At 47.8% G+C, this 27,812-nt stretch overlaps 1 protein-coding gene across 7 annotated transcripts; it reads left to right on the forward strand.

Moving 5' to 3' along the window:
* Positions 1-76: 76 nt before the first annotated feature.
* Positions 77-27,590, forward strand: MOV10 (Mov10 RNA helicase). Of its 7 annotated transcripts, XM_012778465.2 has the most exons (22): positions 77-3,580; positions 3,679-3,896; positions 14,298-14,438; positions 15,960-16,777; positions 17,096-17,331; positions 17,516-17,774; positions 18,772-18,906; positions 19,569-19,737; positions 20,773-20,927; positions 21,213-21,389; positions 21,505-21,652; positions 22,064-22,222; positions 22,459-22,562; positions 22,728-22,825; positions 22,922-23,138; positions 24,390-24,507; positions 24,724-24,915; positions 25,143-25,217; positions 26,521-26,646; positions 26,724-26,812; positions 27,041-27,162; positions 27,245-27,590. In XM_012778465.2, the coding sequence occupies exons 4-22, from the start codon at positions 16,605-16,607 to the stop codon at positions 27,337-27,339; spliced, it is 2,847 nt and encodes a 948-aa protein (XP_012633919.1). In that variant the 5' UTR covers positions 77-3,580; positions 3,679-3,896; positions 14,298-14,438; positions 15,960-16,604; the 3' UTR covers positions 27,340-27,590. The 7 variants fall into 7 exon arrangements, with proteins under 7 accessions (XP_012633919.1, XP_012633917.1, XP_075856098.1 ...); XM_012778463.2 differs by lacking the exon at positions 14,298-14,438 and having other exon boundaries at positions 16,574-16,777; XM_075999983.1 differs by lacking the exon at positions 14,298-14,438 and having other exon boundaries at positions 3,334-3,481; positions 16,574-16,777; positions 22,728-23,138.
* The last annotated feature ends 222 nt before the right edge of the window (positions 27,591-27,812 follow it).

Genomic DNA, 27,812 nt, shown 5'->3' on the forward strand with positions numbered 1-27,812 from the left:
CTTCAGCCTTTGTTCCCAAGGTAAGATACTCAACTATATTTGATCTTATTTGTTGAGAATGTTTAGGGTTTCCTAAATTGGTTCCTATTCAACTAATATAGACTCAGTGAACATCCAAAGACTTGCAAAGAACAGCTTTTTTTTTTTTTTTTTTAAGAGAAGAGCAATGTCTCTGTGGATCATATTGCTCTTTATTCAAAGGCTACCAGTGTTTCAAAGGCTACCAGGTTTTGTTTTCTTAATGTCAAAAAGGAAAATCTGGTTATCTTCTCTACCTGTCATTCAGAAAGCAAGGGATAATAAGTACAGTTGTAGTCACTAGGCAGGAAGTAGAAATGAAAGAATCCCTGCACTTTGAATTTGTTAATATTTCATATTGGCTTAACTCTAAGTGCTGCTTTCCTCTCTTTAGCTGGCTTAGCTACAGACTTGTGGGAAAGGTTTTTATCCTGGTTTACCATAGAAAACCGGAGGGAGTTTGTGTGGTTCACCATCCACGGCCAGCACAAACTCCTGTTCGAGGCCATTTAGCTGTCCTCATTCTACTTGTAATACAAATAGATTTAAACATTCTTGCCTTTAACTTATTAACTCTGTCATCTTGCCCCCAGGCTATCCTTTTATTTCCTTAGCTCAGGCAGACTTGTTTAAACTCTTAATCTCATGACTATCTAAATCCCTTGGTTACTTGTATAGTTGGGTGAAAGTCAACTGTCCTTGCCAAGGTCCTTCAGAAACCCCAACTTATTAACCTCCCCCAGCAGAATATTTGCTTGAATTGTGTCTATTTTATCACATGCTGCTGAAGTCAGCCTATGGTATCCTAGGACAAAGGTTTCCCAGCCAGATGGGATAGGAGTTGACTCATGAGCCTCAGTGGTTGGCCTTCTGTTGGTTGCCTAGTGCCAGTGCCTGTTCTTCATTTTATAATCTAGAACTTTGATGCTGGACCCATCTAGATTCATGAGTTATTTGGCAAACCTTGGTACATTCTCTCCAAACTCAAAAAAGACTGATAAATATGTGAATGCCAATTTACAATTTTATATAGAACTATCAAGTGAACCAGATTCTCATGACCACTTTCTAGTTTTCAGCTACCTACTATGTGGAAAACCAAAGAAAGGAAGGTTGGTGAATATAGGGCAAAACTGGTTGGTTCTATAGTTTAAGTTGAGCTAACTTAAATTCTCCTTTGATTAGATAGGGTATATATAAATATATAGCGTCAGTGTTAAGCCCTTTGAGGGCAGAAATCAATCTCACACCTCTTCAAATCCAAGATATCAAAAAGCATTCTGTTATGTATAAAGATATACAGTTGATTCTCATTATTCAGGTTAGTCACTTGGAACACTGAATTAGCAGATACTCCGAAGCTTATCTAATAGGAATTTTCCCTGTAAAGCCTCATGGCTAGGAACACTAGACTGCACTTAAACACTACACTTGGGGGCCATTTTAAGCAGTAAAATCACCAGGAAAAAGTACAAAAATACAAAAAAATCTCAGCACTAAATAGACCCCGAAAGGGGCACTTGTTTATAATATGAAACAAGGAGGCAGAGCATCACTGTATTCAACTTTACCTGGGAACATGCACATTGGGCAACTCTAATTTTTCACTGCTCTGCATGTCCATGAATGACTATATACATACTGCAACTATTGATTTTGGGGCTACAAATTTTAGTAAGTGAATTTGCAAAAATAGAATCTGAAAATAAGGAGGATCAACTGTACCTGTCACAGTATACTAATTTTAGTATTTCAGTGATCTTGGGAGGATATGGGTTTATTCTAGTGATACTACTGGCCACAGGTAAATTTCAGACACCCTTCATTCAGTACTGTTTGGACTCATACTAAAATCAACTTTATTACTTTGAAGTCAGATTCTTACAATTGCAGACTGAATAAAGGAAGGCTTCAAGGAGGTGAGACCTGAGCTGGATGTGAAAGGTGGGAAAGAATACCATTGTAGACATCCACAACAGCATGTGTGGAAATGACAAGAACAATCCTTGTGAAGTAGATTTTTCCAGATAAAAGTGGTTACAAGAAGTTCCACTGTAACCAAAGCCACACAGCATCACATTTTTACCCAGGTTTTTACTATATACTACAGCTGCTTGTGCATGTTTCGAGAACATCCAGGAGAGAAGCCTGACCAGATTAGGGGGGAGGTCATGTGTCTGAGAATAATGGAGACAGATTTGCTGGTCAGACTGGATCCAGACATTCAGTTTGGGTATGGTAAATGGTAGGTTTTTGAGATGGTAAGTAACGGCAATTTTAAGGGGTTCACCCTCTTTACTCCTCTGGGGCCTCATCAGGTAATTGAGGGAGAAAAAGGTAAAATCTGTAGGTAAATTTCCTACTTTTTTCCTCTACTTTGCATCATCACTTTCTAAGACATAAAGTTTTCCCCTGCTGTATTTTCCCCCATCCCTGTAGCTCTGGTTCCCACTGACATTGCATTTCCTGTTGCTAAAGTGTTATTCCTGGCTTTAGTTGGTTGTTGGCCTGGGAGAAGGTACAAGGGTAGCGCAGCTGGAGCATAACTTGGTTCTGGACAGTCTTCAATTCCTTAGATTGAGTGTGTGGCCTCCTACTGGTAAACTTTGGAGAACAACACTAGCTTTGATATATTTGGAACCCTGGTATATTTGATTTAAAACTTTTTTTATATAACTTATTATCTTTGTCCCATTCTAGTTTGTGTTTTTGTTATTTCATTCTGGAAGATAAATAGATGCAAAGGCTTGTTATTGTGTGTTTGTTTTTGTGGTAACCCCACCCCCTTTAGTTTGTCTAAACAGTTTCTTCTGAAGCACACTGGTCTTTTACTTTTCTTCCCAGTACTGATGCTGTAGCTATTAACCATTTATTGCCTAACATAACAGTACCTTGCTTTCAAGAAGCTAATATTTTGATGATGATGGCCACCCTTACATACTAGTAAACATTAAAGAGCAATACAAACTGGAATGCAATTAAGTGCCCAAATATGTGGCTCAAGGGTAAGGATCACCAGCCTTTCCACATAATGAGGCCTGTTTGGTGGAGCAAAGTAATAACTTTGTCCTGGCAGAGCCCCTTGTCCCTCCCTCCCACACATACACACCTTTATCTCAGAGACGCTTAGTTCTTTCCCCCAAACTTCTTTGACTCTTATCTCCCTGTGTCTGAAAGCCCGAGAAGGGAAAATAGGGGCGGGAGCGGGGGTGCCTCGCGGTTTGGTACTGGTATATGTCCCTGAAAGGCTGGGGGAGGTGCTGGATGAGCTGCCCTAGTCCAGTTACAGCCAACCCAGGTCCCAGGCCCTGCCCTTTGCTCCCCTGCTTTTCTGCAAGTCCCAAGGAGGGTGGGCGTGGGAGTAGCCCTAGCTGAGGCTCGGAGGTCCTCCCAGGCTGCTCAGGGGGCCCCAAGCGGTAGCCACGTTCTGATACTGGCTAGAAGCCAGGGGAGGGAGCTTGGGGTAAGGGGAGGGCCCTGAGGGAGGGGTCAGAAGCCTTAGGAAAGAGTTAATGCAAAGAGGGGGAGGGGATAGGACGAAGAAACCAAAGGGAAGGTTCAGGTAGGAAAAGAGGAGAGAAGCCTGGTGGGGAGAAGGGAGCCCGAAGGATCAGCGGTAAAGAGTTAAGGGGCTTCTCCCCTGTTGTACCCTTATCTCAGGGCCGCCAACTTCTAGCTGCGGCGGCGACTTTCAGTTTCATTTCCACGGACCCTCCTGTCTGGGCCGCAGCCGCCGCCGCGATGCCCAGTAAGTTCAGCTGCCGGCAGCTCCGGGAGACGGGCCAGTGCTTCGAGAGTTTCCTGGTCGTTCGGGGACTGGACATGGAGACAGATCGCGAGCGGCTGCGGACCATCTATAACCGCGACTTCAAGATCAGGTACGGGCCGGCCCACTCCCGGCCCTGAATCGCGCGGGCCCAGCTCGCCGCCACGACTCGCGCGCCGGGGCCACCTTTCCCGCCCCGGGGCGCAGAGGGACGCAGCTCCTCCAGCGGTTCGGGCCCGTTCTGGGGCGGTGCAGATCTCGCCTCCTGCGCCTGCCCACGCCCCGCCAGCGCTGCCCGGAGCCCGCCCGTTCTGGGCCCCTGCGCCGAGTCCCAGCGGACATCCTCTCGGGCTGCCCGCTCCCGCGGCGGCCAGGCCCGGGGCGAGAAGCGGGGTCCTGTGCCCACGCGCCGCTCGCGCAGGCTGGGGACAGCGCTCGCGGTGGGGGAGGGGAGGCTCCAGAGGGGGCCCAGGCATCGCGGGAGCGCGGGGAAGGAGCTGCCTGCTGGGGGCTGCAAGCCTTGGCGCGGCTTTACGGGGACCCCCTTCACCTTTTTGAGGGGCTGCTGTCTTGGGGGGGTCCACTATCTGGGAGAGCTGAAGAGGCCGAGTGTAGGAGGGAGAATCTCAGGGAGCTCTGGAAAGAAGAAAAAGACGCAAACTACGTATGTACCAAACCTCCATTAGCACCTGTGGCTTCTCCATGGAGACCCAGGGCCAGGCACTGCTTCCTGGAGGCCCCTTTCACCCTGTGGCTGAAGGCTGTTTGGTCTCCTTTTCCTGTTACCACCCAAGTAAAAATCAGACTTCTGTCAAACCACAGAATTGTGCTTCAAAAACACCTTTATCAACAGGCTGCTGCCTCAGTCGGAAAACCAAGAAACCGTTTAACAGGGATAAATGTAAAGACTTGTACAAATAAACATGGGGTGGTGGGAATTTGGGCTTAATAACAGACCTCCTGAAAAAGACCGTGGATTTTAGCAGACCAGGAGGCCAGTATGAGTGAGATATGGCTGATAAAACAGCTAAAGGAGTCTTCGATTGAGTGACTAGAAGCATGGTATGGGGTGTGGGGAGAAGGTAGTGATTCTGCATATTGACCAGATCATGTCTGGAATACCGTTGTTAGCCATGGATATCACCTTTTTAGAGGGGCATTAACAGACTTGAGCAATATCTAAAGAAAGGACAAAGATAAAAAAGACCTGTTTTGTGCCATCACGCTGGGCACTCTGGGACCGTAAAGATGAAAACTACACAATTCCAGGGGAGCAATAGAGGCTATGCTATGCATACAGTATACATGTATACAATACATTATAATACATGGTAAATTAAAAGGAGGATTATACTAGAGACAGGAAAATGGTAGAGGAAAGCAAAGAAAGAGCCATTGCCATTGCATCACATCATATCAGCACTTCATGGACATGAATTCACCTGTCTCCACAGAGTACAGCGTGGCTCTGAACACATGTCACCTACTTCTTTGGGCTGTTAAATAAAAAGTAATTCTGACACTTGTTAAAACGGTAAGGAAGACTTTACTAAAGACTACTGTAATAGGGCTGTTGTTGCACTCACTAGGGGAGAGAGATGGAGCTCAACTCTGATTACAGCAAATACAGCTGGAGATTTATAGCCAATGAGCAGAGTGAGGGGGTGAATGTATAGAAAATGACTAAGGAGACATCAAGAGTGAGGAGATTTTTGCTAAGCTGACCCAGCAGGATTCTTATTAAAGGCAGATTAGCAGACTAAGGATTTATATATCCAAGATGGGGGATGAGGAACTTGATCAGACATTAAGAGTGATCATGTATCAAGGGTGGAGAGAATCTCACTAAACTGATTCAGCAGTATTCTTGCTAAAACCAACAGAGGCAGGCCTACAATTGGAGGGTAGGGGGAACCAAGGTTAAGGCCTAGTCAAGAAGAGGGCTTAGGGGAGCCTAAAGAAAGTTTGTTCAAGGTGAGAGTCTGTCCATTGTAAACCAAAGATAACGGTATGTTTCAGTAGTAGGGAAAAGCTGGCTATGTTGGATTGCATACAGAAAACCATGTATACTGTACATTATGGGTGAATTTACTGTATGCACTTGTTTTTTTTTTTTTTTTTTTTTTTTTTTTTTTTTTTTTTTGAGACAGAGTCTCGCTTTTGTTGCCCAGGCTAGAGTGAGTGCCGTGGCGTCAGCCTAGCTCACAGCAACCTCAAACTCCTGGGCTCAAGCAATCCTCCTGCCTCAGCCTCCTGAGTAGCTGGGACTACAGGCACGCGCCACCATGCCCGGCTAATTTTATATATATATATTAGTTGGCCAATTAATTTCTTTCTATTTTTATAGTAGAGACAGGGTCTCGCTCAGGCTGGTTTTGAACTCCTAACCTTGAGCAATCCGCCTGCCTCGGCCTCCCAGAGTGCTAGGATTACAAGCGTGAGCCACCACGCCCGGCCTGCACTTGTTTTTTATGCAAATAAGACACCACTCGTGGCAGCCCGGTGGCTCACGCCTGTAATCCTAGCACTCCAGGAGGCTGAGGCTAGAGGATCGCTCAAGGTCAGGAGTTCGAAACCAGCCTTGAGCAAGAGGGAGAGCCCATCTCTACTAAAAATAGAAACAAATTAATTAGCCAACTAAAAATATATAGAAAAAAAAAAGATTAGCTGGGCATGGTGGCGCATGGCTGTAGTCCCAGCTACTTGGGAGGCTGAGGCAGTAGAATCACTTGAGCCCAGGAGTTTGAGGTTGCTGTGAGCTAGGCTGATGCCACGGCACTCTAGGCCGGGCAACAGAGTGAGACTCTGTCTCAAAAAAAAAAAAAAAAAAAAAGTGGCACTCCCCTGTAATTACTAGGGAATGTGATGGAGAAGGTGGCATTGACCTTGGCCTTGAAGGGTAGATAAAATTTTAGTACATGGAGGAGGATGAAGGGACTCCGTGGGTTCATATTCTATCATGAGACTCAGTCAAAGAAACAGAAATGTTTCCCTTGAAGAGAGAAAAATCAGAGAGAACAAGGTAGTTATCCTAGAATATGTTACACTATTGTGGTAGAGAGGATTATACTCCCATTTCACTCCAGAAGGCAGAAGTAGGTTTCGTCAACATGTTGCACACACACACACCCTCACCAGGTGGGGGAGATTTCTGTTTGGATTAGAAAGAACTTTTCTATGCATCCTTTAAATCCAGGCTGGAATGCTGTGAAATCAACCCTCATCCTCCCAATAGGAATCGATTGCTTCTTCCTCTGGGCTCTCATAGCTCATTCTTCGTACTGTGGATATAGCCTGATTTTAGCCGCATTACACTCTGCCCCTTTAGTACGTGGTTGTCTCCCTGGATACCAGGCTCTCAGATCCTCTACCTTTAGTCATATTTGCATCTGCTCTCACTCCCTAGCAAAGAGCTTTGTATGTAGCAGATGCTTAATAAATGCTTGAAGAATCTAATTCAATTAGTAAGCAGAGTTGACTGACAACAGAATGGACTATAGTATGGGGTATAGCAAGTCACCCTCTTCAGGAGTTTTAGGGAGATTCCTACACTGGGAGGGGATAGGTCCCTTCCAACGAGGTTATTTTGTTTATGTTATGAAATGCTCTGTTCTCGGGTCTTGCCTTTTCCCATCTTTCTTTATTCATTTAGCAAGTGCACTTAACGAGGCTCTACTATGTGTCTGTGCCTTGGTTCCTGCCTCTAAAGAGTATAATCTCTTAGGGCAGATGTGTAAACAAACATGCAATACAGTATTACAGGTGCTAGTGTGGTGATAAAGATAAGATAGCTGGAGTTCAAATCCTGGCTTTGCCACTTAGTGGTTGCATTTAACTTGGAACAACTGTCTAAATCTTTCATTTCCTCAGTTGTAAGAGTATGTAAAGTAATGCCTTTCTCTTGGGGTTGTGTGAGGCCAAAATGATCTGTCGTCGGCAAAGAGTTTGCACTATGTGTCTAGCATTTTGCACAGGCTTTGTAAGTCGTAGCTCTCATTAGTATAATAATGATTAGGAGTCCGTTGTATGGAGTAAGGACTGGTGTCATGAGAGGTTTCTGAGAGATGATTCTCACTTTGGACAGGAGATTCATTCTTTCATTTAACAAATATTGGCTGAGTGCCTCCTATGAATAGCAAAGCAAAAGTGTGAGTTGCTAGAGTTACACAGAAGGAACCTAACTAAGGAAAGAGACAGCAATTAAACAGATAATTATTTAATTATAGATAATTATTTAATTACAGTTTAATTACAGTTGAGTGCTTATAAGAAAAAGTCCAGTATGCATTGAAAGTATATAATTTATAGGCCTGACCTACTCTAGAAGTTAGAGGTTTCTGGGAGAAAGTGATATTTGAGTTGAATCTTGAGACATTGACCAAAGTTAGCAGATGTAGGAGGAAAGGGGAGAGTGTTCCAGGCAGAGCAAGCAGCACCTTCAGAGGCTTGGGGTAACCTCAGGAGAAGCTGGTAACATGAGGCCAGAGGGGTGCTGGATCAGCAGAGCCATGGGGAGGCATTGTGAGGTGTTCTGTTTTGTTTTTAGTAGTAACAGAAATGGGAAAGCACAGAAAGTTTCAAAATATGAGACTGATAAAATCAGGGATTTAGAAAGTATCATTCTGGCTTCTGGCATGGGAAGTGGTATGGTGGACACTCTACCCACAGGAAAAAGCACATTTTACCGTGTGGCCTAGTGTATATAACTTTTGCAAAATGATACATGCCCTTGAAATGATACATAGCCTCACTCCCTGCCTCTGATATTTGTATTCTATTTTATTTCAGTCTTATAAAAATCCTGGTCTTGACCCACTAGTGAGAGTTGCAATCCATAGTTCCAAAACGTGGAACTAGATGTCCCTTTAAGATCACTTCCAAATCTGATAATATGTTCTGAAATACCATTCCCCTAGCTTTGGGGCTTTTCTGAATTGGGTCTAAAAAGATTAGTCATTATTCACTCAACAAACAACAAGGGCCAAGAGCAGGGCAAGGCAGACTGAGGATGTCCACAGCAGCAGGAAAGTCTGCAGAGGAGCACAGTGATACGAGTAGCTGGGAATGGCTGAGATGAGGATGGCTTGACTAGAGGCCCAATGTGAGTGAGGATCTGCACCTCAGTTTCTTCTTTAAAATGGGATGATAATAGTTGCTACCTCAAAGTGTTGTCGTGAGGATTAAATGAGATAATGCACGTAGGGACTTAGAACAGTATACAGTAAATCAGTGGTCCCCAACCTTTTTAAAAGGCACCAAGGGCCAGTTTCATTGGAAGGCACATTTTCCACGGACTGGGTGGGAAGGATGGTTTTGGGGTGATTCAAGTGCATTACATTTATTGTGTAGTCAAACCTCTCTGCTGGCCGGGCGCGGTGGCTCACACCTATAATCCTAGCACTCTGGGAGGCCGAGGCAGGTGGATTGCTCGAGGTCAGGAGTTCGAGACCCGCCTGAGCAACAGTGAGACCCCATCTCTACTATAAATAGAAAGAAATTAACTGGCCAACTAATATATATAGAAAAAAATTCGCCGGGCATGGTGGCGCATGCCTGTAGTCCCACCTATTCGGGAGGCTGAGGCAGCAGGATTACTTGAGCCCAGGAGTTTGAGGTTGCTGTGAACTAGGCTGACGCCATGGCACTCACTCTAGCTGAGCAACAAAGCGAGACTCTGTCTCAAAAAAAAAAAAGGATCATATAATTCATGTATTCCATATCCAATTTTTTTTACTCAACTGTGTCATGGAAATCACTCCGAATCGTCTCATATGTATGTCTAACCTCTAATGCGTTGTTGGGGATATTTTCCCCCAATATTTTACCATGACAAATTTCAAATATAAACAAAAGTTGAAATAATTGTATAGTAAACACCCGTATACCCTCACCTAGATTTCTAAACTAACATTTTACACATATCTGCCCATCAATCCATCCCTCTATCCATTTAGCAAGCCATCTTAATTTTTCTGACGTACCTCAAAGTAAGTTATAGATATGAGTGCTTTTAATACTTCAGCATGATTATCATTAAGTAGAGTTCAAAATTTGCTTTCATTTTTTTTAAGTAAAACAATGAAATGTACAAATCTTTTTTATTTTTTTAAATTTTAAAATTTATTTATGTATTTATTGAGCCCTGGTCTCACTCTCTTGCCCTGGGCTAGAGTACAGTGGCATCATCCTACCTCATTGCAGCCTCAAACTCCTGGGCCTGGGCTCAAGCAATTCTCCTGTCTCAGGCTCCCAAGTAGCTGGGACTACAGTCACACACCACCATGTCCGGCTGATTTTTCTATTTTTTGTGCTCTCACTCAGGTTGGTCTCTAACTCCTGGTCTGAAGCAGTCCTCCCACCTTGGCCTCCCAGAGTGCTAGGATTGGGTTTGAGCCACTGCTCCCAGCCTATTTCTTGTTCTCTTCTTCTTTTTTTTAATATTAAGGGGGTATAAATGTTTTTGTTGTTACATGTATAGCTTTTATAATACTTAAGTCAGGGCCATTAGTGTGCCCATCACCCAAATAGTATTCATTGTACCTCTTAGGTAGGTTATGACCCCTCCCTCCCCCCTTTTTGACTTCCAATGCCTTTTACCTCTCTCTGTGCCCATTGATTAGTTCCAAGTTATTAGAGAGTACATGTGGTGGGTTTTTTTCCCCATTTCTGGGATACTTCACTTAGGATAATGGTCTCTAGTTCCATCCAAATTGCTGCAAAAGAAATTAATGCATTCCTTTTTATGGCTGAGTAGTACTCCATGGTATATATATACAACATTTTGTTAATCCACTCATGAATTGATGGGCACTTAGGTTGATTCCACATCTTAATGATTGTGAATTGTACTGCAGTAAACATTCAAGTGTTGGAGTCTTGTTTGATAAAATAGTTTCTTTTCCTTTGTGTAGATACCCAGTAGTGGGATTGCTGGGTTGAATGGTATGTCTATATTTATTTCTCTGAGAAATCTCCATACAACCATAGAGGTTGTACTATTTCTTTCTTTAGAGACAGGGTCTCACTCTGTTACCCAGGCTGAAATACAGTGGCACAATCATAGCTCACTGCAAACTCAAACTCCTAGGCTCAGGCAATCCTCCTGTCTTGGCCTCTTGAGTAGCTAAGACTACAAGAGCATCCCACCACACCCAGCTAATTTTCTAATTTTTTATACTTTGTAGGGTCTTGGCTAGTCTGGAACTCCTGGTCTCAAATGATCCTCCCACCTTAGCCTTCCAAAGTGCTAGTATTACAAGCTCAAGCCACCATGCCCAGCTGAAATGTATAAATTTTAAGTACTGTTCTATGTACGTTCTATGAGTTTTAACAAATGCATATACCTGTGTGAAAACCCCTATTGAGATCTAGAATATTACATCACCCCAGAAAGGTCCCTCATGCCCTTTCCTAGTCAGTCCTCATCTATAGGCAACCACTGCCCTGATTTTTTTCACAAGAGTATCTGTTGTAGGACTTCATTTAATGGAACCATACTCTTGTGTAAGGCATCTTTATCACTGAGTTGTAGTATTCCATTGTATGCATACAAATCACAGTGTATATAACCATTCATTGTTTATGGACATTGTTTTCAGTTTAGGTCTACTTTGAAAACAGCTGCTAGGAACATTTTGTGCAGATCATTTTGTGGACATATAATTTCATTTCTCTTGGGGATATACCTGGGAGTGGAATTGCTGGGTCATAGAGAGTGCATATGTTTAGTTTTACAAGAAACTATCAGACCTTTCTCCAAAGTGATTCTACCATTTTACACACCAACCAACAATGCATGAGAGTTCTGGTTATTCTAAATCTTTATCAATCTTTGTTATTGTCAGTCTTTTAAATTTTAGCCATTTGAATAAATATGGCACATTCTTTTTATTGGCCGCATAATATTCCATGATATGAGTGTTTACAGCTTACTCAGACATCTCTGTTGATGGGCATTTGCTTTATTTCTTTCCTATTCTTGGCCACTGTGAATGACTCTGTAGTAAGTATCCTTGCATGTGTGTCCTTGTACATTGGTATTTCTCTTTCCATGGAATACAATCCAGAACAGGAATGGGACTTAAGGATTTTAAAGGATACCTGTGTTGTAAATGTTTATACCATGTTTCCCCAAAAATAAGACAGGGTCTTATATTTATTTTTCCTCAAGAAGACACCCTAGGTCTTAGCTTCAGGGGATATATATATATATATATTTTTTTTAAGTTTGGTACAACAATCTACATTTATTCAAATATAGTTAAGTCATCTTCTGGAACATCATCATAAATGGCATCACAAATGGCAGCCACAGCTTTCCTTCTTCCCCCTGGGGACACACAGTACCTAAAACGGAGCCTAGTACTCCTCACTTCACTGAGGAGACTTTCCCCTCAAAGCCTCAGCTTGCAGACACCCTAGGGCTTATTTTCAGGGGATGTGTTATTTTCCCCTCAAAGCCTCAGCCTGCAGCATGCACAGGATGGCAGGACCTGACAGGGGGAGCCAACCTTGTTGGTGCGGCTGCCCACACCTTTCCATTCACCTCTGGGATAGTAGCTGTCATGATGGGGCAGATGACAAGGGCTGCTCATCTTCTTTACTGCTCTGCAACAAAATGCATGAGTTGTGGCAGAGACGCTGCATAACCACGCCCATCACTAGGTCTTATTTTGGGGGTAGGGCTTATATTGTGCAAATGCTTAGAAACCCTGCTAGGGCTTATTTTATGGGTAGGTCTTATTTTGAGGGAATCACAGTAGATGTTGCCAGATTGTTTTCCAAAAGGGTTATAACACTTTACTTTTCTACCAGCAATTTATGAGTTCACTTTTCCATACATCCATAACAGCAATATACGTTAGAGCTATTGTTCATTTTTGTCAGGCTAATGAGCATAAAATATCTCTTTTTTTACCTTACTTTGCATTTCTCTATGTTTAGAGAAGTTTTTCATACTCTTTTGGTCATCTGGATTTGTTCTATAAATTAAATATTTAATTTTTATATTGAATCGTTTATCATTCCTTATCAATTTGTAAATTATAAAAATTAACCCTTTGCCTGTCATCTGCATTGCAAACATTTCTCTGGTGTTTATCAGTTGAATTTGTTTATGTTACTTTTTGCCATACAAAATAATTTTTAATAATCAAAAATGGGTGCTTTCTTTTATAGCTGTAGGTTTCCAATCTTGGAATAGAAAGTTTTACCAAGACATATAGGTGACTAGACATATAATACAAGGATTCGGGCTTTTTTTAACAAGAATGTATAATAATAATGTTTGCAATTTAAAAAAAAAAAGTTTTTTATGACTGTCCCCTTAGACCAGGGTTAGGTGAATTTGGGTTGTGGTAACAAACATAGAGAATAATTTGAGAAATATTTAGGGGGTAGCATCCATAGTAAAAGTTGCAAAACTTGCAAAGATGAGTTTTGCATGCCTGTGTGCTCATGCAGAAGTTTCCAAAGATAGGAGATTTCACATAAAATTTTTATTTTGTCTTCTCTTAAAAGACAGAAGATCTGGCCGTCTTGGGTCTACATTCCCTGCTGGCAGCATTTTTCTGGAAATGCGCAGTTACCCCCTTTAGATAGGGCATGCACTGCCCAGTTTGCTCAGTCCCCACAAAGCCCTCTTTTCTCCCTAGCACTGTGCCAGGAAGCCTGGAGCCACTTTTCATGAAACCTGCACTGTTGTTCTCCTATAGTAGAGTTATGTGGCATGTGTAGTATTCTTAAACTGATGACTTTTAAAAATGGGAATAAATGGATATCTGGGAGGGCTGCAGGTATCAAGATACCTGTGGAACCTGGCTTCTGTAGGCATTTGAGTTTATGCCCGATCCATGGGACTTAGTGACTATGGACTATAAAGGGCCCTGGTGAAAGTTACTGATGACCTCCTGATGTCACTTCCTTTATTACTGGACCCCTCAGCAACTTTTGATCCTGATAACTGATTTTGAGAATTCTCCTGATTTTCCTTCCTCTCTTGACCGTTTCTTCTGCTTTCCCTTCCTCCCTGTGTTGTCCTGGCTGTTGTTCTCGGGCTACTCATACTCCCTGGGGAGATCCCAACACTTCCTTCATTTTAAACTACTACCTGAGGACTCTCTAATATTTGGCTCTAACCTTGACTTTGGCCCGAGTTCTCTGCTTTGGACTCCTGGAGCTGGCTGCCTCTGGCCCACAGTAATCTCAAACCAAGCATGGCCAAATCCAGATGTCATGGTCAGCCCCTCCAAATCCCTCCTCCCCTTGTCTTTACATCCTATCTCAGGAATAGTCCCTGAAGCCAAGCCATTGATCTGAATATCCTAGACTCCTTCCTCTTCCCAGCCTCCATTCCCCCTCTGGCCAATCACCAAATTCTGTGAAATTTACATTCTAAATATTAGTGGATCTGGCCTGTTTTCTTCTATGTCTGCCACTGCCTTGTTCAGGCCTTTGCTGTCATTTAATCGGACAAGTGGAAGGGCCTTCTTCTAACTGATCTCCCTGCCTACAGTCTTGCCTCCAGCAAATCCAACCTCCAGTCCTGATGCCAGAGTGATCTGAAATGCAAATATGATCTTGCCACTCCCCTGCTTAAAACCCACCAACTACAGTGGTTCTGTAACCACAGTGTAGCCTCTGGCGTGGGCTCAAAGTAAGTTGTTACTACTCCTACTACTACTGCTACTATTAGCACTACTATTACTACTAATATAAATACTAATGATAGTAGCTAACATTTACTGAGCATTTTCTATTATACTTTCAAATGATTTATTATGTTTTTAAAACAAATCATAGCCAATTCAGTGTTTTCCGGATAGTCCCACTCTCATTCGCTTGGGGTGAAGGAGAGGGGCAGAGCTACAGGCAGAGGGTAGCAGGGAAGTGTTCATACCCATTCATAACCATAAATGATCTCATCACATACCCTAGCGAGTGACCATGCTGACTTAGCTTTAAGCGTTAAATAGGGGCCTGGCATGGTGGTTCATGCCTGTAATCCTACCACTCTACGAGGCCAAGGCAAGAGAATCAGTTGAGATCAGGAGTTTGAGACCAACCTAAGCAAGAGCGAGACCCTGTCTTTACTAAAAATAGAAAAAAATAGCTGGGTATTGTGGCACATACCTGTAGTCTCAAATACTTGGGAGACTGAGGCAGTAGGGCACCTTGCTCAAGAGTTTGAGGTTGCTGTGAGCTAGGCTGATGCCACAGCACTCTAACCAAGGCAACAGAGCAAGACTCTGTCTCAAAAAAAAAAAAAGTTAAATAGGAATTAACCATAGTTCTTATGAACAAAGATTCGCTTTCATTCTCTACAAAACATTGAGGGCGTGTGTCAGTCATCCAGATCTTGAAAATGTCTATGAAGTGTGTCACACATGGGAAAGTCCTCAGGCTCCTGGGTGCCAGTAAAGGAGGGAGGAGGACTGCTGGCGGTCAGTGGAGGTCAGGGTCAAGTCCAGGCTTCCTGGCCTGACATGCAAAACCATGCGTGATTCTGGTCCCTGCCCACCTCTGCTCCTCCTGCCACTCCCTCCCTTGTGCTTTTCACTCTAGTACAACCAAACAGTGTGAAACTAATCATCGCTCACCCTTACTGAGGTCTCGTATGTGCCAAGCACTGGGCTGGCTACGTGGTCCACTGCAGTGTGGATATCTCGTGTAAGCCTCTCAGCTACCCTGCAAGGCAAGTCTTGCTTTCCTCATGTTGTAGAGGAAGAAAGTGAGGCTCCAAGAGGTGATATAGCCTGCGATGACCTGGCTGGATCGAGTGGGCAGCCCCTTCACCCCTTACCGCACATGTTCTTGCATACCCCTCACCTTTGCTAGGTGATGCCCATTCGTCCTCAGGACTTGATTGTGACGCTGTCTCCTGGGGAAGCCCTTGCAGATGCCCGCCCTGCTCCCAGGCTGGACTCAGTGCCCCTTCTTGGCCCTAGGAGCTACCCTGGGAGCCTCAGTGGCGGTGCTCTGGGCGCCAGGCTGGAATGTGTGTGCTCCTCCAGGCAGGCTCTGGGTCTCTTGCATCTTGGAACCTCCAGCATCTCGTACAATGTCTGGCACATAACAGGCCTCTGTAAGTGTTTGTTGAGTTGACTAAACTGAACTCCAGGCGCTGAACCTTGAGGTTATTGTCCTTCTGACCAGTTTTCCCTGTCTTCACCTCTAGGCACAAAGCCATGCTATTTGATCTCTGGAGAAGGATCCTTTCCCTTCCTGCTTGGTTCCACCTGCACCCTTTGACTCCAGGTGGAAACTGCTGTCTGATCAGCCACCTTGCCCACACACTCTGGACATCTGTGCTGTCTCTGATCCCCTCTCTCCTCACCACAGGCTGGACCCCACAGCTTCCCCTCTGAACCAACTTATTCTGCTTCCCCTTAGCCTGTGCTCTTTCCGCTGGGTTGTTTTATTTTCTATCCCAAATAGTTTTCCAAACAAAAAAAAAATTTTTTTTTTTTATCATTTCTTTCTCTCTCTTCCCTTAGTCCTCCCAATTAAAGCCTATGATTGGACTTTACTCCTCAGAAATGCACAATCCACAACCCACTGTCTAAAACAACTATATTTTGTTTTGGGGAGTCTCATTGCCTTCCCTTAAAACATAAAAAATTCCCCCACGCCCGGCCTGAGTCTCTGTTGCTGGGTCCCGTCCTGCTCTGCAGCGGGGCTGGTGTGTCCCCAGCAGAGTGACCCGCAGACACCCTCCCCCGCCAGCCGCCTGTGTCCGCGTCCCACAGGCCCTGCCTTTCCTCACTTCCCAGTCTCCTCTGCTTCTGGCAGCTTTGGGACCCCCGCCCCTGGCTTCTCCTCCATGCTGTATGGAATGAAGATTGCAAATCTGGCCTACGTCACCAAGACTCGGGTCAGGTTCTTCAGACTCGACCGCTGGGCTGACGTGCGGTTCCCAGAAAAGAGGAGAATGAAGCTGGGGTCAGATATCAGCAAACACCACAAGTCACTGCTAGCCAAGATCTTTTATGACAGGTGTGTGTGTGTGTGTGTGTGTGTGTGTGTGTGTGTGTGTGTGTGTGTGTGTGTGTGTGTGTGTGTGTGAAGGGGGCCGGCAGGGCATGGGGGAGGAGGCTGTCTGGCTAAGGAAAGAGTGGGTTGGGGGAGGTGGGTAGGGCCCCCTCCTTCAAGGAATAGGGAAGGGCAGGGCATTGGTCCGAGGGAGGGGGTGAGTTTCCTGAGCACAGTTGGCACTTTGCCAGCCTCCTAAGCCTAAAACTTTCCTCCCCCGGGGTAACCCCCAGTCCAGGCCCCTCCCGCCCCAGCCCCCCCCTTGACTCCCACTCTCCCCAGGGCTGAGTATCTTCACGGGAAACATGGGGTGGACGTGGAAGTCCAGGGGCCCCATGAAGCCCGAGATGGGCAGCTCCTTATCCGCCTGGATTTGAACCGCAAGGAGGTGCTGACCCTGAGGCTTCGGAATGGAGGAACCCAGCCTGTCACCCTCACTCATCTCTTCCCCCTCTGCCGGACACCCCAGTTTGCCTTCTACAATGGAGACCAGGAGCTGCCTTGCCCACTGGGCCCCGGTGAGTGGGTTTCCGGCGGAAAGAGCCGCTGCTGGTGGACGAGGCCTTGCGCTGGGCAGTGCTGGTGCTTTGGGACGCACGCCGTGGCTCTGCCTCGGGTTGGGGCTGTCTCGGAGAGCGCCCAGGGTCAGGATGCTGGTGAGAGGGCTCCTCGAAACCCCATTCACCGGCCGTCCTCCTCCAGGTGAAAGCTATGAGCTCCACGTCCACTGTAAGACCGGCTTTGTGGGCTACTTCCCAGCCACAGTGCTCTGGGAGCTGCTAGGACCTGGGGAGTCAGGCTCAGAAGGAGCCGGCACTTTCTACATCGCCCGCTTCCTGGCTGCCGTCGCCCACAGCCCGCTGGCTGCACAGCTGAAGCCCACGGCTCCCTTCAAGAGGACCCGGATCCCTGGAAACCCTGTGGTGACCAGCCGGATAGAGGAAGGAGAAAGACCTGACCGGTAACTCCTCCCTCCAGCCCGTTCGTGGGCTGGGACAATCCCGACCGCCTCGGTGTGGGCTCTTGGGAAGAGCACAGGGCCAGAGACCCCTTTCCTGACTGCAGGCTCCTCGGCCCTCTGTGGCTCAGAGACCTTTTCTGTCTGGGAAGAAAGTTGCAGATGAGCCTCAGGTATGAGGACAGCATGAAAAATTTTAGGTATTTTCACTGTATGGCGGATTATTAGGCAACCCATTGTAGACATCTCTCTTTTTTTTAAACAGCTTTATTGAGATAATTCACAGAACATACAATTCACACATTGAAAGTATACAGTTCAGTGATTTTTAAGGACATTCATAGATATGTGCAGCTGTCACTACAGCTTTAGAATATTTCATTACCCCAAAAAGAGACCTTGTACCCTTTAGCTATATCACCCAGCCCCATTCATCCCTGAGCAACTACTCATCTACCTTCTATCTCTGTAGATTTCTCCATGTGGGACATGTCGTGTGACTGGAATCCTAGTGTAATACGTGTAGGCAGCTCTTTTTGTTATTGCTATAATAGATGTTCACAAAAATGTCGAGTTACAAAAGCAAACTATGTAATAGGACCTTCATAGACCATGGTGCTCTTTTTGTTGACTACGTATGTGTAGAATACAAATGTGCAAAGAAAAAAGTCTGGAAGGCTATATACCAAAAATTGAACATTGGTTATCCCTGGATGGTAAGAAATTTGTTTATTACCTGATTTTTGTTCTCTAGTGAACATGTATTACTTATATAATACTTTTTAAATGTTTCCAAGTATCACGCTTTCCAAAAATGAGAACTGTCCCACCTTGGAGCAGGCAGCCACAGGAGCCAGTAAGCTCCACATCCTTGGGCAAAACTGCTGCCCACCTTTCAGCAAAAGCACTGCACGAGGGCTTTCCGCAGGGGCACTCTCAGAGTCTTTGGAAGTGAGATGTTTCTGTGTTTGTGACCGCTTGTCTTCCCTCACTCCTGCAGTGCTAAAGGCTATGATCTGGAATTAAGCATGGCGCTGGGGACATACTACCCACCCCCCCGCCTCAGGCAGCTGCTCCCCATGCTTCTTCAGGGAGCAAGTGTCTTCACTGCCCCAAAGGAGGTCGCTGAGATCAAGTAAGTACCACCTCCCTGCACCCTACACTCTCCCGTGCCTGCTGTCCCTTCCCTACTGGCTTCCCATTGCCCTGACACCTCTGTCCTCAGCCTCCCAGGCCCCATTCATTCATTCCCTGAGCACGCACTGTGCGCCAAGCACTGGTCAAGGTGAACCAGTCAAACAAGAGCCTTGCCTGTTCCAGTGGGGGACAATGAGCATTTATTGTACATTTCGTGGAGTGATGAATGCTGTAAAGAACTAAACTGATGCTAAATTAAAACCAAAGCAAAGTAAGGGGATGGGTCAGTGCTGCTTTGCAGAGGGCAGTTAGTCCTGGCTTCTTTGAGAAGGTAACATTTGAACAGAGAAGGACATCTGAATGAGGTGAGGATGGGAGTCATGAGGGATCTGGGGGAGAGTGTTCTGGCCGTAAGATCCACCATGCAAAAGCTGAGTCAGGCGTGAGGTTGGGGCAAGGACATCTGAGGAAGCAAGAGCCAGGGCTCCCTTCTTCGAGGCCTCTGACCCCCATCCCTTTCTCTGCCCTTCTGGTCTTCCCTGCTTTTCAAAGCTTTCTTAGTTCCAGACCTTCGGTGAGAGGTTGGATGTTCCCGGACATGGGGGTTGTCTGACCTGCCCTGTTCCTGCCCCCACCCACCCCTCCCAACCATCACTCCAGGGCCCAGCTGGAGACAGCCCTGAAGTGGAGGAACTACGAGGTGAAGCTCCGACTGCTGCTGCACCTGGAGGAGCTGCAGATGGAGCTTGACATCCGGCACTATGACCTGGAGTCAGTGCCCATGACCTGGGACCCCGTAGACCAGAACCCCAGGCTGCTCACACTGGAGGTCGGGGCTCGGATCGGGTGCGGGGAAGGTGGGCCCAAGCCAGCCAACACACAGGCTGTGAGCAGAGCTATTCCTGACAGCAGGGCAAGACACGAGGAAGAATGAAGTGGTTCCTACCCCAAAGGGCTTAGCAAGAAGCAGGATGGGCATCTTGTGCCCAGAGTGGTGTTGGAGCAGGGCAACGGGGAAGTTGTTTACTACCACCAGCTCTGTGACCTTGAGCAAGTCCCTTGCTTTCTCTGAGCAAGTACCCTTATCTGAAAAAGCACAGAGCTGGACTAGATAATTCTTAGAGCCTTTCTAGCTCTCAGATTTTGAATGTGTACATTAAAGCCCAGAATTACACATGAGAATGGATTTCTGCACACAAGTGCAGGTGAGAAGGGAGAGGGTGAGGCTGATCAAGGAAAGATTACTACAGGAAGTGAGTTTCAAACAAGATTTTAAAGGCAGAAGGCTGAGTGCAATTGCTGATGCCAGTTATCCCAGTGCTTGAGGCCAGGAGTTTGAGAACAGCCTAGACAATGTAACAAGACCCAATCTCTAAAAAATGTTTTTAAGTTAGGTTAGCTGGGCGTGGTGGCACATGCCTGTAGCTCCAGCTACTTGAGAGGCTGAGGCGGGAGGATTGCTTGAGTGCAGGAGTTCAAGGTTGCAGTGAGCTATAACTGCACCATTGCACTCCAGCCTGGGTGACAGATCAAGACCCTGTCTGAATGAATGAATGAATGAATGAATGAATGAATGAATGAATGAATGAATGAATGAATGAATGAACGAACGAACGAATGAACCAACAAACATAGAATAGGCCAAGAGGGTAGCTGCACTGGAGGTTCTGGGCTCTTGGACTCTGCAGGATTCTTCTCCTTCCCCTTCCCCTGACTCCTGTCCTGTCTGGTGGGAGAGGAAGGAGGGATGCAGGAATATCGTAGCTCCCTGAGTCTTGGGTTAGAAAGCCCTCACTTCCTGTCCCTCAGAGGTCTGGAGAGCCTAGGGGTCGAGCTTCTCAGGGTTTGTGTTCATACCTTATAGGTTCCCGGGGTGACTGAGAGCCGTCCCTCAGTGCTACGGGGTGACCATCTGTTTGCCCTTTTGTCCTCTGAGACACACCATGAGGACTCCATCACCTACAAGGGCTTTGTGCACAAGGTGGAATTGGACCGTGTCAAGCTGAGCTTTTCTACAAGGTGGGCATTGCGGAACTCTAAGCTGCCAGAAGGTTCTGTAGGCTGCTCTCTGAGGCCAGGGGAGGAAGAGTGCTCCTCCCTGAGATGAGTAGGACTCCAGGGACAGGGCAGGAGGCTTTTCTTTAGGGGCACCCCGAGATGCCTCGGCAGCTTCCTCTCCTAGCGAGCTTTGCATACAGGTCTTGGGAAGAGAGGGTGGAGCCGAGAGGTAGGTGGAGAGGGTCCTGGCCTCTTATCGCCTCCCTACTCAACAATCTCTTTCCTCCTCTCTCTCCCTGCCCGAAGCCTCCTGAGCCGCTTTGTGGATGGGCTGACCTTCAAAGTGAACTTTACCTTCAACCGCCAGCCCCTGCGGGTCCAGCACCGAGCCCTGGAGCTGACAGGGCGCTGGCTGCTGTGGCCCATGCTCTTTCCTGTGGCCTCCCGTGGGGTCCCGCTGCTGCCCTCAGATGTGAAGCTCAAGTGAGACTGTGGGCAGGGAGGCTCTGGGCTACTTGGGGTGTGGGCATGGGGGATGGAGTCGGGAGGCCTGGGTCACTGGATAACTCCATATTCACATTCCCGGCCCTTCTGCCAGGCTGTATGACCGGAGTCTGGAGTCAAACCCAGAGCAGCTGCAGGCCATGAAGCACATTGTTATGGGGACCACCCGTCCAGCCCCCTACATCATCTTTGGGCCTCCAGGCACCGGCAAGACTGTCACAGTAGTGGAGTCCATTAAGCAGGTGGGGCAGGAACATAGACCTGGGGCCCTGCATGCTGACTCCCCAGCACCAAGCAGTTGTTCCGAGGCTCTAGTTCCCTCCAGTTGCCTGAATGCTGCTTCTGAGCAGCCACCAAAAGGGAGGGAGGGGATTAGGGTCAGTGTGGCTATTGAGTACTGTTGTGTGAGTTGGGCACTGCACAACTCTTAGAGTACCATTCACATTTCAGTCATCCTAGACTTGTATATTTACTGCAGCAGTTGTTCAGCATTAAAGTCCTATTTGGACTAGCAGGGACATGGGGATCAGAACTTCCTTTTTATGTCACTGCCTCCCTCAGCTATGGGAGGCCTAGTTGCTGCACTTCCCCAGCCTGAGATACGGCTGAGTCTCAGGAAGCTGCTTCCCTCACTATGCTTATCCGCATCTCAGGTGGTGAAGCACTTGCCCAAAGCCCACATCCTGGCCTGCGCTCCATCCAACTCGGGGGCTGACCTCCTCTGTCAGCGGCTCCGGGTCCACCTGCCCAGCTCCATCTACCGCCTCCTGGCCCCCAGCAGGGACATCCGCATGGTGCCCGAGGACATCAAGGTACCTAGGGAAGTGCAGAGGGCCACGGGATGGCGAGTGCAGGGGAGGCTCTCTGCTGGGTTCTGATACTTGCTGTGTGACCCTGGGTTGGTCAGGACCTCTCTCTGGGCCTCAGTTGTTTGGTCTGTAGAGTGAGGGAGGTGGATAAAATTGTTTGAGGGGCCCAGCCCCAGAGTCAGGGTTAGAATGCGTGGAGCCAAGCTAATTCCTTCCACTGGTCCTTGCACAATCTGTAGCCCTGCTGTAACTGGGATGCAAAGAAGGGGGAGTATGTATTTCCCACCAAGAAGAAGCTACAGGAATATCCGGTCTTAATTACCACCCTCATCACTGCCAGCAGGTGGGGCGTGTGTCTCTTAATCGTGAGTGTAAGTAAAGGGGTAGTGGGCTGGGAGATGGGAAGAATGGCTACTAGAGGGTGAGGCGAGGGGCCGGCTTGGATGAGCATTCAGGGTTGGTAGTTGGGTGCCTGGGTATGACCCATGCCTGGCCTGACACCTCCCAGGTTGGTCTCAGCCCAGTTTCCCATTGATCACTTCACACACATCTTCATCGATGAGGCTGGCCACTGCATGGAGCCCGAGAGTCTGGTGGCCATAGCAGGTGAGGGACTCAGGTGGGCTATAGGTGTGCCACCCTGCGTGGGTTCAGGGAGAATTTGCCCCTTACTGCTCTCCCCACACCACCCCTGCTTCCCAGGGCTGATGGAAGTAAAGGAAACAGGCAATCCAGGAGGGCAGCTGGTGCTGGCAGGAGACCCTCGGCAGCTGGGGCCTGTGCTGCGTTCCCCACTGACCCAGAGGCACGGGCTGGGGTACTCGCTGTTGGAGCGGCTGCTCACCTTCAATGCCCTGTACAAGAAGGGTGCCGATGGTTATGACCCCCAGTTTATAACCAAGCTGCTACGGAACTACAGGTATCCCGCCCCCTTGCTTCTCCTGCTAGCCCACGCCCGCACACCCTCCGTGCAGCCCCAGCTGGTGGATCTGCTCGCAGCCCTTTTGCTCAGAGGCTGTAGGATCCGGAAGGTAGGACGTCTCCTTTCTGGCCCCATGGCTGCTGCTTGCTGTCTGTGTGACTTAGCAGGTGGTTTCTCTCTGGATCAGCCGGCTTATCTTAGGGGGTGGTCAGCGGTTGCCAGAGACTAAGATGTGTCTGGTGTGAGTCCCAGATGAAGTTTCCAGGCAATCCAAGGATAAGTAAGAAAAACAGGGAGAATACAGTTTTTCATAAACCTATTGTTATTCTAAAATGCCCAGATGAGTTTCAGGCTGTCCTAAGAGATCAATAAATATTAGCTGTTGTGTCACTGCTTCTTAATATTATTGGATTTAATGCATTGTATCTCATCAAATAAGTGAAAATAGAGGATAATTTGTTTTGGTACTATCCTTCCTCGGCAAATTTTAAACCTGAGAATGTGTCCCTAATTTTATTGTTTTGGTAGAGATGAGGGTCTCACTATGTTGCCCAGGTATCAAACTCTTGGCTTCAAGTGATCCTCCTGCCTCACCCTCCCAAAGTGTGGGGAGTACAGGCGTGAGCCACTGTGCCCAGCTACCCTATCTTTTTAGTTTTTGTTTAAAAAATTTCATGGGTAGGCCGGGCGTGGTGGCTCACGCCTGTAATCCTAGCACTTTGGGAGGCCGAGGCGGGCGATTGCTCAAGGTCAGGAGTTCGAAACCAGCCTGAGCGAGACCCCGTCTCTACCAAAAATAGAAATAAATTAATTGACCAACTAAAAATATATATACAAAAAATTAGCCGGGCATGGTGGCGCATGCCTGTAGTCCCAGCTACTTGGGAGGCTGAGGCAGTAGGATCGCTGAGCCCAGGAGATTGAGGTTGCTGTGAGCCAGGCTGACGCCATGGCACTCACTCTAGCCTGGGCAACAAAGTGAGACTCTGTCTCAAAAAAAAAAAAAAAAAAAAAAATTTCATGGGTCTATTAAATCCTTGGACTAGATTCTTTTTGGAACTACATTTGGTTCTGCTTTTTGTGGTTTACAGTGCCTGGCAGCAGACGTTGTGGATGGATGTGGATCCAGGGAGGAGGGCAGAGGGATAATGTGTGGGAGCCCAGAGCGGTAGAGTGGGGGTCCCCCAGAGTGGGGCAGAAGTAGTCTGACCCTTGGTCTTGCTCTTCTTTCCTCCTCCTGCCTCCCAGGTCTCATCCCACCATCCTGGACATTCCTAACCAGCTGTATTACGAAGGGGAGCTTCAGGCCTGTGCTGACGTCATCGATCGAGAGCGCTTCTGCCGCTGGGAGGGTCTGCCCCGAAAGGTAAGGCTGAGCAGGGCAGGGGCTTGGGCTCCTACCCCTGTACCCCAACCTCTGTCCTCCTGAAGCTGCAAGGCAGGAGGAATGCTTCGAGTGGAAGCCATGGGCCCCTCCCTTGATCACCTTGGCCTGGGATCCCTTATTCTCTGGAAGGGTTGGGGTTGGGGGGAAAGGAGGCAGGGAGGTCCAGCTGAGCGTTTCCCCTGACCCCACATCCAGGGCTTTCCCATCATCTTTCACGGCGTGATGGGCAAGGATGAGCGTGAGGGCAACAGCCCATCCTTCTTCAACCCCGAAGAGGCCGCCACAGTGACTTCCTACCTGAAGCTGCTCCTGGCCCCCTCCTCCAAGAAGGGCAAAGTCCGCCTGAGCCCTCGAAGTGTGGGCGTCATCTCCCCATACCGCAAGCAGGTCAGGCCCTCAGTTCCCAGAAAGGATGGGACTCCTCCCCCCAGATGGTACCTCTTTAATATCCAGGCAGAGGTTCCAGGAGCTCAGGCCTCTGCTGGCCCCGTATCTCAGAAGAGCACAGAGGTCAGCTGCCCTCTCCTAGTCCCCCAGCTCCCTGGCCTCATGCCTGGCTCACTCTTGCATTGGGGTAATGGCATGAAAGAAAGGCATCTGTCCCCTCCTTCCAGGTGGAAAAAATCCGTTATTGCATCACCAAACTTGACAAGGAGCTTCGGGGCCTGGATGACATCAAGGACTTGAAGGTGACACACTATTCCACGTTCGCTCCCTGCCCTCTGTTTACCCCCACTTACCCACTTTCAGACACCTCCTCAGGCTTCTGCTCCTGTCCAGCCCATGTCCCCATCCTATTCCCACTGCCTTGAGATGGAACTGGGGCTCTCCTCAAGCCTCAACTCCTGGAGATTCCAACTTAAAGGTCTAGGGTGGGGTCAGGAAGCCTGCATGTTTAATAAGTGCCTCGTGTCATTCTTACGGTTAGGCAGGTCTGAGGCCTCTGCCCTCAGGATAAAGTTCAATTTCCGGGTTTTATGGGATATGTCATGTGATGCTGTCACCTTCAGCCCTACCCTCAGTAGCTTGACTCTTTCTCTGAGGTTGTGGTTCTCAACACTGGCTGCAGATAAAAATCGCCTGGAGAGCTTTTCAACCTGCCAGTGCCAGGACCCCAGCCAGCCAATTAACACTGCTGTCTAGGGGCAGGGCAGGGCTGGGGCTTTGGCATTTTTTACAGCTCCTCAGGTGATTCTATGATAATGTGCAGCCAGGGTTGAAAACCACTGCTTTAAGATTTAAAGGCCTTCTCTTGGTAATTCTGATCAGGAGGTCTGGGTTAGGGCCCAGGGTTGTATATTCTTAACAAGTACTTAGAGATTATTTTCAGGAAAGTTTAAAAAATACTGCTCTGGACCGGGCACAGTGGCTCAAGCCTGTAATCCTAGCACTCTGGGAGGCCGAGGCGGGCGGATTGCTCGAGGTCGGGAGTTCGAAACCAGCCTGAGCGAGACCCCGTCTCTACTAAAAATAGAAAGAAATTAATTGACCAACTAAAAATATATATACAAAAAAAAAAAAATTAGCCGGGCATGGTGGTGCGTGCCTGTAGTCCCTGCTACTTGGGAGGCTGAGGCAGGAGAATCGCTTGAGCCCAGGAGATTGAGGTTGCTGTGAGCTAGACTGACGCCACGGCACTCACTCTAGCTTGGGCAACAAAGTGAGACTCTGTCTCAAAAAAAAAAAAAAAACAAAAACAAAAAACACTGCTCTGAGTTACCATGTTTTTCCATGCTGTTTTCTTTGCTCAGAACACTTTCCAGGCCCCACCCCCTTAACTGGACTCATCCTTCAGGTTTCGGCTTCCACAGCATACCTCCTGTCCTCTTTTCCTGGTCACTGTCACAATGTTCATTTACTCGAACCACTGATCTATAGTTGCCTGGTGACTTTTCTGTACCCTTCTTGGAACTCAAGCTCCCTGGGCAGGACACGTCCCTGTGGTACCCCTTTGACACCCCTGGTCTCAGGCCCTGCCTCTCTCCCATCTAGGTGGGCTCTGTGGAAGAATTCCAAGGCCAAGAACGGAGTGTCATCCTTATCTCCACCGTGCGAAGCAGCCAGAGCTTTGTGCAGCTGGATCTGGACTTTAACCTGGGTTTCCTGAAGAACCCCAAGGTTTGAGGGCCGTTGGGTGGGCAGCACTTCTTCCTTAGGCCCTTCCCTCCCTTGACCCCGCCACTTCTTCCTTCCAGAGGTTCAACGTAGCTGTGACCCGGGCCAAGGCTTTGCTCATCATAGTGGGCAACCCCCTTCTCCTGGGCCATGACCCCGACTGGAAAGTGTGAGCATTCCCACCGGGATCCCTCTGGGTGGCCCCAACCCCCAGCCTAGGGCAGACGTATCTTTATTAAACACCTGCTTATAGTTTCATTAATCCTCAGATCTGTCCATCCTCACAACACCCTCACTGTATCTGTAAGTTAACTGATATTTAGAGGTTAAGCAAGTATAGCACAGATGTTACAGGACCCAGGCTTAGCCTCTGCTGATGCTTCTCTGTACCCCACAGATTCTTGGAGTTCTGTAAAGAAAATGGAGGGTACACCGGGTGCCCCTTCCCTGCCAAGCTGGACCTGCAGCAGGGACAGAACTTACTCCAAGGTCTGAGCAAGCTCAGCCCCTCTACCTCAGGTATGGCAGGGCCTCGGGCCAGGTCAGGGCCAGTGCTGGAGGAGGAAGAAAGGAAGACAAAGCGTACCTCTTTTCTTTCTAGGGCCCCAAAGTCACGACTACCTCCTCCTCCAGGAGCAGGAGGGTGAAGGGGGCCTGTCCCTGCAAGTGGAGCCAGAGTGGAGGAATGAGCTCTGAAGACACAGCAGCCGGCCTTCTCGCACCAGCCAAGCCTTAACTGCCTGCCTGACCCTGAACCAGAACCCTGCCTGACCCCAGACCCAGCCAAGCTGCCCCTCCAAGGGACAGGAATGCTGGGGGCGGGAGTGTACAAACCCAAGCCATTCCACCCCCTCCCCTCCTGGGGAGAATGACACATCAAGCTGCTAACAATTGGGGGAAGGGGGAGGAAGAAAAACTCTGAAAACAAAATCTTGTTCTATGCAAAAGCCTTGATGTCTCCTCAGACTGGCCCCAGGTTCCTGAGCCCCCAAGCTGACCCTGCGTGGGAGGGTGGGACTGTCACACCCACTCCCAGCTAGAGAGAAAACCCAGCCCCCACATCCAGGGAGGAAACCCAGTGGGAGGTGGCAGGGAAGCCACCCACAGGTTTCTAAGTTTAGTCCCAGCTACAGACCACTCCCCTAACCCGCCTCCTAGGCCCGGAGCCA

This window comes from Microcebus murinus, chromosome 2 (genome assembly GCF_040939455.1).
Source record: "Microcebus murinus isolate Inina chromosome 2, M.murinus_Inina_mat1.0, whole genome shotgun sequence".
Lineage (NCBI taxonomy): Eukaryota > Metazoa > Chordata > Mammalia > Primates > Cheirogaleidae > Microcebus > Microcebus murinus.

Excerpts from the sequence above, each read along its gene's own strand:
- MOV10 (XM_075999983.1), top strand. The coding sequence starts at position 3,760 with ATGCCCAGTAAGTTCAGCTGCCGGCAGCTCCGGGAGACGGGCCAGTGC. Across the intron at positions 18,907-19,568 it reads AAGGAGGTCGCTGAGATCAA|GGCCCAGCTGGAGACAGCCC; the intron begins GTAAGTACCACC and ends CCATCACTCCAG. Across the intron at positions 23,139-24,389 it reads AAGCTGCTACGGAACTACAG|GTCTCATCCCACCATCCTGG; the intron begins GTATCCCGCCCC and ends CCTGCCTCCCAG.